This window comes from Lagenorhynchus albirostris, chromosome 14 (assembly GCF_949774975.1).
Source record: "Lagenorhynchus albirostris chromosome 14, mLagAlb1.1, whole genome shotgun sequence".
In the NCBI taxonomy this organism is placed as follows: domain Eukaryota; kingdom Metazoa; phylum Chordata; class Mammalia; order Artiodactyla; family Delphinidae; genus Lagenorhynchus; species Lagenorhynchus albirostris.
In genome coordinates this window covers 20,456,275-20,469,462 of record NC_083108.1, presented here as the reverse complement: position 1 = coordinate 20,469,462, position 13,188 = coordinate 20,456,275, and the positions used below count along the sequence as shown (strand labels likewise).

General features: G+C 34.9%; 1 protein-coding gene across 1 annotated transcript in view; it reads left to right on the top strand.

Moving 5' to 3' along the window:
- The window catches only part of DCC (DCC netrin 1 receptor), a 764,559-nt gene that overhangs the window by 691,461 nt on the left and 59,910 nt on the right, over positions 1 to 13,188 (top strand). Inside the window, exon 26 of the mRNA XM_060121767.1 lies at positions 9,190 to 9,345. Coding sequence (XP_059977750.1) covers positions 9,190 to 9,345 — 156 coding nt within the window. The remainder of the gene's footprint in view (positions 1 to 9,189; positions 9,346 to 13,188) is intronic.

The following is a 13,188-nucleotide window of genomic DNA, read 5'->3' as shown; positions in this document are numbered from 1 at the left end:
TGATTTTACAGATGGGAAACAGAGACTCAAGCAGTTTAAGAAACTTACTCCAGGACACAACTGGGCAGCCTATGAGCCTCTATGGTATACTGCTTTTCTAAAGATAAAGATGCCTTATATTATTTATATTCATTTCTTAACATCTTTATTGGAGTATAATTGCTTTACACTGGTGTGTTACTTTCTGCTTTATAACAAAGTGAATCAGTTATACATATACATATATCCCCATATCTCCTCCCTCTTGCGTCTCCCTCCCACCCTCCCTATCCCACCCCTCTAGGTGGTCACAAAGCACCGAACTGATCTCGCTGTGCTATGCAGCTGCTTCCCACTAGCTATATCTATAGCACCATGTTCTATAAAATGGTAATTACCAGATAAAATATAAACTACCTGAGATGTTTTTTAGTTCTTAAAACCCACAGGAAATGGTATTTAATTTCATTGAAGTACAAAATCTGTTTATTTGTCTAAGAATATACTTCATGGTTGAAAACATTATGTGGCATATGCTACTTCTTACCCCTGAGCACACTTCACAGCTAGGTAAGCTGATGCCCATGAGAAGCATACCAGCTGATAGTATAGGCAGGAAAAGACCCCGGATGTTCTGATTTCCCCAGTCGTGTTGTTTCCTACAAAATGGTAGCAAAAAGTGAGTATTGTTACGATGGCCAAAGAATTATTTGAAATGTTTTTCTTACTAAAAATGAAATTAATTACAAGAAATCGGAAGCTTCAGGTGTAACTTTCCTTAAGTTTTTAAGGATAAGTAAGAGTTATATGCTGGGTTTCCGGGAATCAGACTGAATAGAGATTGGAAAACAGGAGCTGTATTAGCAAGTGCCTCAGGAATAACACCTGTGAGGGTGAAGGACGCAGGATTGCTGGGAGGGAGATATTGAACAGATGATGCAGTTTGATGGAGGCCTCGGCTGACCCTGTAGGTTGCTGTGGTGCTGGAATTGTCCTCTGTGTTGTCCCAGATGAGGTGGGAGGGAGGGGCTGTTCTGTAGTCTTTGATGCAGGCTGCTCCTAGGAAGAGACGTAGATTTTCTTACCGTTTCAGTATTTTATTACTCGATGGAGCCTAACTATTTGTTTGGCCTTGGAAAGATTCCCTTTCCATTTTCAACCTGTGTTTTCTTCTTCTGTAAAATGCAGGAGAGGTGAGGAATCAGAACTAGGAAATATGTAGACGGAAGCAGATACCCTGTAAGATCACATTAGTTGTACAGTTTTAATAATTTACCGTATGAGAGTTTTGCTGGGTAAAAGCCTCTTGAATTCCATTTTTTTTTCAGTTTTCTCTTTCCTAGTAAATATTTGAGGGAAAACTGTAAAATTCGCCTTTAAAAACAAGAAATCTCAAAAAGTTAAACTAGAGGCTATTAAAAAGACTGAGGCAAAGAAAAGCATACAGTTTTGCTTTGGGGATAGCTTGGAGGCTGCTATGGCTACTGGTTTGGGGGCTTTCTAGAACATTCCCTATGAGCGCCAACTCTTTTTTTCCCCCATTCCCACTATCTGCTTTAATCACTTGACTGCAGAACTCAAACTGAAACAAAGAAGCTATTGAAAAGTAAAATAAAGCCACATGAGAAAAAGCAAGATTTTAAAAACTGGAATTCTCTTAGCTTGAGGTGCTGTATTACCAGAGGTTCTCTCGTGCACAGATGGACACTGGGAGAGACTGGCCTATGAAAGTCCAGTTTCCTAACCTCTGAAATATTTGATTTCAAATCAGAATCTTTGTCTGACCGTTACATACGTGGTGTGAGAAGCCAGTGTCTTAAGACTGGTCCCAGCTCAATGGGCTTCTGGAACATTTATTCCTTCACCTTGTGGATTCCCGCATCTGACCAAGAATGCTTCCTTAAGAGTAATAAGAGCAAACAATTCTTTTAGTACCATAAACACAAGTGCATACAAATTTTCAGCTCTTCAGAACTGTGGGAGCAGTGGCAAGGTGCAGAAAGTTCAGAGCTCATTTAAATTTGCATTAGAAATGATATCATTACCTAGTATATGTTTCCAACCAATATTTGATAACTTTATTAAGATCAGTTTTTATTCTTTGAGTCTTGAACGTTATATTTCATTCCTTCTGTTACTATGAATTTCTGCAGAAGGACTATTTTTTCTGTATCCCTATAATTCCCACAGTGCTGTGTAAATGACTTTGTATAACAGTTGTTACTAAATATGGGTTGAAAGCACAGAGGTTGTTTCTTGATAGTTCTACAAGCAAATGATTTTTATATAAAGTTTGTTGATTAGTAATTCCACTGGATTCCACTGGATTACTGGATTAATTCCACTGGATATCCAAATCAGCAGGTCAGTAAGATTGTGCAGACACGGTCAAAACATGGCCTTTAAGTTCAAGATGGTACATATGAGGAATACAGAATTGTGTTTGTAGGGAGGATTTTACAAGGCAAAAAATAGCTTGATTATCAGAGATATAGGAATAATCCAGAAGGGACCTGACAAAGAGTTGGTGGAAGAATTTTGAATGATGGAGTACAAAAGGTACTCTAGCTTTTAGAAAGGTTTCCTAGAGCAATATGAAAAATAAAAAATCTGTTGCTTTTTTTAAAAAGTATAGTTGATTTACAATAGTGTGTTAGTTTCAAGCGTATAGCAAAGTGATTCAGTTTTTTTTTTAGATTATTTTCCATTATAGGTTATTACAAGATATTGAATATGACTCTGTGTTATACAGTAAATCCTTGTTGCTTACATACTTTATGTATAGTAGTTTGTATCTGTTAATCCTACACTCCTAATCTGTCCCTCCCTCCCTCTCCCCTTCGGTAACCAGAAGTTTGTTTTCTATGTCTATGAGTCTGTTTCTGTCCTGTATATAGATTTATTTGTATTATTTTGAGATTCCACATATAAGTGATATCTTGTAGTATTTGTCTTTTTCTGTCTGACTTACTTCACTAAGTATAATGTTCTCTAGGTCAGCCATAAAAAAATGAAATATTGCCATTTGCAGCGACATGGATGGACTAGAAGATTCCTCACTTTTTCAGATTTATGTCACCCAATTCTTCCTTAATTCCTAACCTCTTAGAGGTTTCTACAGCGAAATGCACTATCTTTTCTTCCAGGATCTTTCTCATCTGAGTCAAGTCTTTTGGGCGGTCTGGGGTAACTTGTAAAAGATTAAAGCAGATGGGCTTACAGTGTCCTGGGAAAGTCACTGGTCTGCAGAGAAGGAAGCTGTGTGATGCCTCAAGCTCATCTCAAAGGAGTCCTCTAGCCCCAGATCAGAGTCTACTTTTCCTGCAGTCTCATCTGTCTGATGTCCTTGGTGTCAAAATGTACTCTCAGATGTTCACAACTATTTCAGATTTCTGGACTTCATAGCCATATCTCATTTGAGAAGTGAGTGAAGGCTGCAGGAGGCTGTAAGGGTCTTAAGGTTCCCTGCTCACATTTGCTCTTAGGACGTTTTCATAGCTGCCCTGTGGCAGTCACTAGTCCAGTCACCTCCACATCGTATCTCATTCTTGTAAAATGTGTGAAAACCACATGAAAAGTGGGCTGGCTGGATAGATTTAGATAAACTAAGAGCCTTCCCTTAGCTCCTAAATGACAGAACGAGAATTTGAACCAGGTTGATTTTATAATCATAATTCCAGTTATTTTCTTCCTCCAGAGAAAGAACTTTTCTTTCTAATCTCATAAATCTTACAGTGTCATACTTCCCTCAGGTTCAAACTTGAGTTAAAAAAATACTATTTAGTTTCCTCTAACTTAATGTACTCCTCTTTCAAATGTAAGATGGTATTTTTTAATAGAACTAATTAGCATTTTAATAGAACTATAATGACAATAATTGTCAGTATCTTTGGAAAAGTTTGGCTTATATTTTAAGTGGTCATATTTTTTAAACTTTTACTTACTTTTAAACAGTTTTATTGAGATATAACTTATACATATATATATATAACTGTACGTATTTAATTTATACAAATCTACTAAGTTTAGATATATGCATACACCCATAAAACCATCACCATAATCAAAGTCATAGACATATAAGAAGGTTGTTTTAACAATACTTCCTATTGAATGGTATTCAGCTCAGTCTTGGGGCAGATCTATAGGAACCCAGCAGATTAATATCAATAACCCATATTTCCACAGTGCTGACTCCTGACCCCTCACCCTGCTGCACTTCCATGTGGATAATCTCTTTAATCCTCAGAACCACACCATAAAGTTGGTTCCATGATCATCTCCACTTTACAGATGAGAAAACCAAGAAACAGAGAGCATATATACCCTCTCAAGCGAATGTATAGTTATCCACTACTGCATAACAGATTACCCCCAAAATGTAACAACATAAAACAGCCATTTATTTTTTTCAACAGCTTCTGAGGGTCAGGAATACAGGAGTGATTTAGCCAGGCAGTTCTGCCTCAAGACATGACTCCTGGCTTCCTCCAGAATGAATTATCAGAGAGAGAGAGAGAGAGAGAGAAAGAGAGATAGAGAGAAATCTCATTTAACCTAATTTTGGAAGTGACATACCATCCCTTCCGTTGCATTCTTTGGTCACCAGATCAACCCTGTTGAAATGTGGCAGGAAACTCCAATAGGGATGTGAAGACATGAGGAGGGAATCAGTGGGAGGTATCTTAGATACTGGCTGTGACATTTATTCACTACCAAGTGGCAGAACTGGATAGTGAACCCAGGCAGTTTGACCTCAGTTTGGGCTCTTTACCACTATGAGCAGATACTGACACACCATTGTAAAGCAATTATACTCTAATAAAGATGTTAAAAAATTAAAAATTAATAACTGCGGAACACGTCATTGTGAATATTCGCTATTTTCCTAAAGGTGGAGGTTGTAGATACTTGTGGCGGCCATCCAGTGACAATTGCTTGTTAAAGGACACCTGAAAATGTGAAGGAAATTAGAGTATTTATCAAGGGCTATGGACACTACATTTCCAAATAGTCCAGAGTATATATAGGCCATTGCCGATATAAAGAGATGCTAAAGAGAAGCAGAATGAGAAATCATTTAACTTAAACTCTTTGCTCTTCAAAATATTATCTTTACTCTTCTGTTTGTCCACCTCTCCTCCTCAACAAATCTCTCGAATCTGTCAAGTATCATGGTGAGAAATCTCTACAGAGAGCTTTATTTCTTAAAATTGTAGCTTTAAAAATAAAATCTCTACTTTAGATTTCCTATCAGTCATGTTTAGCGCTAACATTTTTTAAAATGTTGTCAAAGTTTTTGAATATCAACATGCCCTGTTCAGGGCACTAACTAATTTGGTGAGGGAAGTTCCACTTGAAAAATCTTTGTGTGTCAGTATGACATATAAATTCAATTGTCAGCAAGCTGTGTCGGAACAGATTTCTAGTCATAGTCAGCCACAAAGCAGAGATTTATTGAAAATGCTTGATGATATCGCTCTCTGAGCTGTTTTACATAAACAGAGCAGTGCAGTGAATGCCTTGAATTGTAGTGTGAGGGTGTGTGTATGTGTGTGTGTTTCTGGCTCTCAAAACTGACATGTAGAGGGAAAATACCAAAATGCACTTCAATACACAGTTTTGGATCCAACTTATTTCCGAATGATTAGCTTCACAACAACAGCTTTATAAGTAAGGGTAGATGTCTGTGCCGTTTCAGAAATGAATCATGCATCAAAATACTTCAAGACCAAAGCTTTGGAATACTGACTATTCTATTTCATGTCAGGGTATAGAAGAATGAGAATTTCTGAGGTGCAGAGACATACATCCGATTTATTATTTTTTAAAGAACTTCTATTGTTTGCAAACCTTTTGTACCCAGGTCAGTAGTCAAAATGCAAAACTCATGAAAAGGAAAATTTCTTTTCTTCAGTAATGAAAGACTTGGAGCTGGAATATAAATTTAGTCTCTTGGGTTCTCTCAGCTTTCTAACTTATACAGAATCTGTGGCTTGCCAAATTATTTTATGTTTCTCTATTCAAATTTATTCAGCTCGAAACAGGAGATATTTATGACATTTTTTTTCTAAGTGTATTCTAAAAGATTGGTTAAATTCACATAACAATATTGATTAGAACGGTGCGCAGTTTGTCAAGTGGGTGCCTTCCGCATCTAAAGGAGACTATCATTGTCACATTTATTTATGAGTAAAAATTGTCAACACAGGAAAGTCTTTGCAATTTGGCAGTCAACCTTAATGACTATGCAGTGATCTCATTTTGATCAGTAAGATGTGTGAATTCATTAAATTAACTGCTTCAGAGACTGAGCTTTTGAGTTATATGAATACAGACTTTACGTTATTATATGACTTTTATTTACAAATGTATTCAAATCTATTATTATTATCATTATTATTACTATAGTAACATAGTAACTATACACATCAGGATACTAAATACTACATCAAACCATGTAAAAAATCTCCAATGGGTTAAAATGACAGATTTCTAAATATTACTTCTAGAAAATCTTTCTTATTAACTCACTTGAAAAATAGGAAGTATCTCCAGCACCATACTTTGACAGACACAAAGACCATAAAATTATAACCTTTTCCTTTGGGGAATTTATAATTATTTTGGCTAGTATCTGATTTGAATTTCTGATTCTTTTTAAAAGTTTCCTTGTCATTTTATTTCTTTTGCCTTTTCTAAAGTCTGTTCATATGTTTGTATAGCCACAATTTACTCTTTATAAAATATTTTATAGATTATAAAGCATCTTCATTTATGATGCTATATATCATTTAATAATCTCAGTTTTTCATTCGAGTCCTCCCAAAAATAATTTAGAAAAGCTTTGTATCACCACACAGTTTTAACTTAATATTTGCAATATTATAAGTTAAGTACCTGTGAAATATGTAATTTTTCTGGTATTCCACTCTTTCAAATAAAGCCAAAAGTATAAAAATACCATAGCAATATGATACCCACATCATCCATTTACAAAATACATGAGGAAGCTCCCTTTTACAGAGAAAAGTTGTATCACTCATTTTTTCCTTGAACTAGTACCTACAATTCACTTTCCCCACAGAATATACAGTTGTCATCTGTTTTTATGACTATCTTTGATCGATCATCTATCTTATTTCTTTGAAACATAATATTTTTATAAACTGAGATGTTAGATTTATATTATAAACTTATGTGACCACAAGTTTTTAACTGCTAATTATTTTTCTTCTCGGTGTGTTAACATTACAATTAGTATTTCTGCACAATTGTATATAAAATAAGATTGTGTTAGAATTCTATCACTTAATGACATGAAAGATGCTGCTTTTGTGCAACTAATGCATGTATTCATGGATGAACATTACTTACTGCATAAATTCTATTCCGATGTTTTCTCTTTTTGATCTAAACATTGAGAAACCTTGTTTGCATTAAGTATGAGCAAGTGCAATAACAATGAGATTTTTATAGCAATCATTCAAAGATTCAAACTCCTTCCAAATTACATGCCAGAATTATTCTGTGAACTCTCATACAAAGTTACTTTTAATAGTATTTCAGTAAACAACTAGATAATGTCTTCCTTCAATTTTTCTGGAAGTAAAAGTTTTAGAAACTACCTAAATTTCAAAGGTATTTATTACTCATTCAAGTTACTTACTTTCTAATTTTCTAGGAGATACAACAGTAAAAAGCTTTACTAAGACTTACAAAGTAATTATAAAATGCATATGCAGATTTTTTTCACTTAGAGGTACTTTGTGTAATACAATATACTAAGACAGGATTGGAAACATTGAAATATCACTTATATCTTTACTAACATAATTTTTTGAAAAAATGTTTTATCCCACTAAATAATTACTATGTATTTTTATTCGATTCAGATAAAACAACCATTACTTAACCAACTGAAAAAAGAGTTAGTCTTCATTGTCAAACCGGTCAGTCAAAACTTTTTATCTGAAAAAAACCCAACTTCGTTTTTCAATTAAACATGTTAATAGGCACTTTAAGAAGTGTTATAAATAAACTGAAAAATAAATTCTCGAATGCAGTTTTAAGAGCTAGTTTACTAGAAGCAGTCTTTTTATTTTAAAGTGTTACGTATTTAATGTAATTAATCTGCATTTTTCAGTTAAAATGTTTTTAAAATCTGTTTCTAACAATAGTGCAAGATAATCTGTATCTTGATGAAATTACTTTCGTAAGAGGGATGTGATTAAAAAAAAAAAATTTTCCTTTGGTAAATGTACACTGCTGTGCATGCTGAACTCCAGCAATTGACATTAGGGTATAATTAAATAAAAAATCAAGTATATAACAGAAATAACTTCATTAATTTTATACACAGAAATATACTGTTGAAATTGATCATACCCGTAGCTAGCTTAATTTTTAGTTAATGAGAGGTAGGGAATACTAAACATTTTATAAGATGGAGATTGACTACACTTAGAGTAAATATTTCATAATAAGATATAATTGAACAGATATTTGAATAATGGAATGGAACAATGCTCACTAAACCTAGAAAATACTGTGTAAGATATCATCTGTGGGTTTAAGTCAATATAACTTAAAACATGTTTGGTATTCACAGAAAACATTCAGTTGCATTTAAATTAATGTGTCACTAAGTTGTACTACTATTTTGGCTGTTTGAAAGTATTTTCTTTCTATTTAAATATAAATCCTTTGTGTGATTATTTAGACTATAACTTGCTATTCTCTCTCCAGACTATAGATCTCCAAAGCATTACACTCTTTCACGGAATTAATAGAAAATTCCCATTTTCTTAGCCCACTCTATATAATATATTCCATTTCTGAACAACACAGTATTTTTAATGTCATCATTCTTGCCTAGGAGAAAGACTAAAACAAAAACTAAACTAAACTAAATAAAAGCCAGGAAGCCTTAAGATGGCTTTATGATGGCTGATGAATCATTTCCTTGTTTGAAACCATGAAAAGTTTTAAACCTCAGGGTAATGCTCCCTGGTAAGATTCTTAAAGAGTGAGTTATCTCTTCTGAGCTAAGAAAGGGACTTTCTGGAAAGAGAGGTAAGTAAAGGAACCTACATGGTACTGTGAAGACGTGCATGGATTTGAAGATGTGAAAATGTAGCCGTTTCCTTTTTGCTTGTTAGGTGCGTGCGTAGAATTATACATACTAACGATAACATCTTTGTTTTGCAGCTGTCGTGAGTGCCATCCCTGTGCCAACCCTAGAAAGTGCCCAGTACCCAGGAATCCTTCCATCGCCCACGTGTGCATACCCCCACCCGCAGTTCACCCTCCGGCCTGTGCCGTTCCCTACACTGTCAGTGGACCGAGGTTTCGGAGCCGGGAAAAGTTAGTGTATTGCATTTTCCTTTCTTTTTACTAAGAACAAATGAATAATACCAAGGATGTCTTGTCAAGTGTGTAGCATTTTGGTGTTCTTATCCTTTGGAAAAATTGATATACTTATGACCTGTGTACTAGAATTTTCTTTTCCAGCATTGTCTGTTTTTTTGGACCCTATGTACATGCTTTTGGACTGATTTTCTAGGAGTCTTTCCATAGTCCATTGCACTGACAGTATGGGGAGTCATGGGGAAACAAAGATTAACTGCTTCAGTAAAACAGTGATGTGATGGGTGCTTGAAATTAATTTGTTCTGTTAACTGGGAAGTTAATAAGCAAGTGACTGTCCTCCAACATTCTTATTTAAGTGTCTGTTGGTTATAACTAAAGATGTCTCATTGATTTTCCTTATAACCAATAACTGTATGAAAACTCTCTTTATTAAATCAGTTCAGCGATACATTTTCATCTTTAAGAAATAGTTGCTGGAAATGAAAAATTCCCAGAGTGGTATTTCATCTGTTTTTATGTATGTATATTTCCAGTTTTAATGAGATGTAATTGACATTTAACATTGTATAAATTTAAGGTGTACAAAATGTTGATTTGATACACTTATGTATTGCAAAATGATTACCACCATAACCTTAGCCAACATCCCCATCGTGTCACATAATGAGCATTTCTTTTTTTTTTTTTTTTTTTTTTGTGGTACGCGGGCCTCTCACCGCTGTGGCCTCTCCCGTTGCGGAGCTCAGGCTCAGCGGCCATGGCTCACGGGCCCAGCCGCTCCGTGGCATGTGGGATCCTCCCGGACCGGGGCACGAACCGGCGTCCCCTGCATCGGCAGGCGGACTCTCAACCACTGCGCCACCAGGGAAGCCCCAGCATTTCTTTTTTGTAATAAAAATATTTTAAGAGCTACTCTCTTAGCAACCTTCATGTGTATAATACAGTATCATTAACTATAATCACTATGCTGTACATTAGATCCCCAGAACTTATTCATCTTATAAGTGGAAGTTTGTACTCTGACCAATATCTCCCTTCTTCTCTCAACCCCCAGCCCCTGGTGAACATAATTCTAGTTTCTATTTCTACGAGTTTGGCTTTTTTCGATTCCACATATAAGTGATGTTATATAATGTATGTCTTTCTCTGTCTGACTTATCTCATTCAGCATGATGTCCTCAAGGTCTGTCCATGTTGTTGCAAATGGCTGGATGTCCTTCTTTCTCATGGCTGAATAATATAGATAGATAGATAGAAATGTAGCTGTAGATGTAGATATAGATACAGATATAAATATAAATATAGATAGATACATATCTCACATCTTCTTTACCCATTCATCCTGGACAAAACCTTAGCTTTTTCATTGTTCTGGCTGTTGTGAATAATGCTGCCAAAAGCACAGGAGTGCAGATATCTCTTTGATATCCTGATTGCCTTTGGCTACACCCAGAAGTGGGATGACTGGATCATATGATTGTTCAATCTTTAATTTCCTAAGGAACTTCCATACTGTTTTCTATAGCGGCTGCACTCATTTATATTCCTACTAACAGTGCAAAAGTGTTTTCCTTTCTGCACATCCTTGCCAAGACTTGTTATCTCTTGTTTTTTTTTTATTTTAGCCATTCTAATAGATGTGAGGTGGTATCTCATTGTGGTTTTGATTTGCATTTCCCTAATGATTAGTGACGTTGAGCACCTTTTCATCTATCTGTTGGTCTTTTATATTCCCTTTTCGGAATAATATCCATTCAGTTCCTCTGCCCATTTTTTAATTACATTGTCTTTTTGCTATTAAGTTGTATGTGTTCTTTATATATTTTGTATATTAACCACTTATCAGATGTTTGATTTGTAAGAATTTTCTCCCCTTACCTTTTCATTTTATTTCTGTGTAGAACCTGTTTAATTTGATGAAGTTCCACTTGCTTATTTTTGCTCTTGTTAACTTTGCTTTTGGTGTCCAATCAAAAAAATGTCTAAGTTTTCTTTCAGGAGTTTTACAGTTCCAGGTCTTATGTTCAAGCCTTTAATCCATTTTGAGTTTATTTTTGCAGATGGTACCAGATAGGGGTTCAGTTTTATTCTTTCACATGTGACTATCCAGTTTTCTCACCACCATTTATTGAAGAGACTCTTCTTTCCCCATGATATATTATTGGATTCCTTGTTAAATATTAGTTGATTTTTATATGTGGAGATTTATTTGGGCTCTCAGTTCTGTTCCATTGGTCTGTGTCTGTTTTATGCTAATACTATACTGTTTTAATTGCTATAGTTTTGTGGGATAGCTTGAAATCAGGAACTATGATGCCTCCAGCTTTGTCCTTAGGATTGCTTTCAGCTATTCAGAATTTCATACAAATTTTAGGATTTTTTTCTCTATTTCTGTAAAAATGACATTGGAATTACAGTAGGGATTGCATTGAATATATAGATGGCTTTGGGTAGTAATTTTAACAATATTAATTCTTCCAATCCACGAACACAGTCTATCTTTCCATCTTTTGTAGCTTGTTCAATTTCTTTCATCAAAGTCTTTCATCGAAGTCTTCTTTCATCAATTTCTTTCATCAAATATTAATTCTTCCAATCCATAAACACAGTCTATCTTTACATCTTTTGTAGCTTATTCAGTTTCTTTCATCAAAGTCTTGTAGTGTTCAGTGTAGAGCTCTTTCGCCTCCTTGGTTAAATTTATTCCTAAGTATTTTGTTCTTTTTCATGCTATTGCAAATGAGATTGTTTTCTTAACTTCTCTTTCTGATAGTTTGCTGTTAGCATATAAAAATGCAACTGATTTTTGTATATTGATTTTGTATCCTGAGAGTAGTGTTTCATTTGTTTCAAGGAATGCAGGAATGGAGAAAGAATCTCAAGCTATTATATGTACCCTGGTGATTTTTCCTGTGCCATTTGGCTTTTTTTCTTTTTCTTCAAGCACAGCATTTTAAAATCTATTTTATGGCATTCTTCTCCTTGTTACGAACGGGTGACTCAGCAGCTCCTGTGAGATGGGATATTTCGTAATAGATAAGATGGTAACAGCAATAAAATATATTTGTGGGGTAGCTATATTTTTTCCAACTCAACAGGGGCAGCTCTAAGAAATCATAAATCATCTAGATGTAACAAGGTTAGAATTAAAAGGCATTAGGAATCTACCAACAGATAATTATTTTTCTTTTTCTCACTGCACATCATGTCTAGAGAATAGAGTTGTGTGCAAAAACTCGAAGAAAAAAGCCCCCCAAACCATACTGAAGGAATTTAAATATGAAAGGTGTGAGAAGTCCAACAACCCAAAATTTCCGAATCCCCAGACAGCTAGGGCGATGATTCCAGTCAAAGAATTCAGAACCCACAAGTCCCTTCTTCAACTTCTGAAATGAACTGTCCCCAACAGAAAAGAGAGGTTTATAGTTTTAGTTTGGTTTTCTCCTCATTGGTTCGTTGTTTACTGCTTTCTTTTGATTTCATTTATATTCTCTAACTTTAAAAGAAAGTGTAAGAATGGCTTTTATTGGTTCATTCCAGCAAGACTGAGACAGCCAAAGTTCACTACTTTGTTTAAAACTAGCAATTAGCTATTTTATTCATGGGTGTTCCTGTAGATTCTTTTCCATTTTTAAAAGCATCATCTCCTTTGGAAAATCCAGCATCCCATTTACTCTTTGATTCCAAAAGTTAAATTTCAGTGAAAAAAATAAAAACAATAAATGAGCTAGTATAAAATTTGTTTTCATCTGTGGTTAAGGACCACAGATTTGTTTATATCTGTGATTAGTCTCATGGATGACTCTGGTGCAAAATTTTGATTGTGGGGAGGCTGTG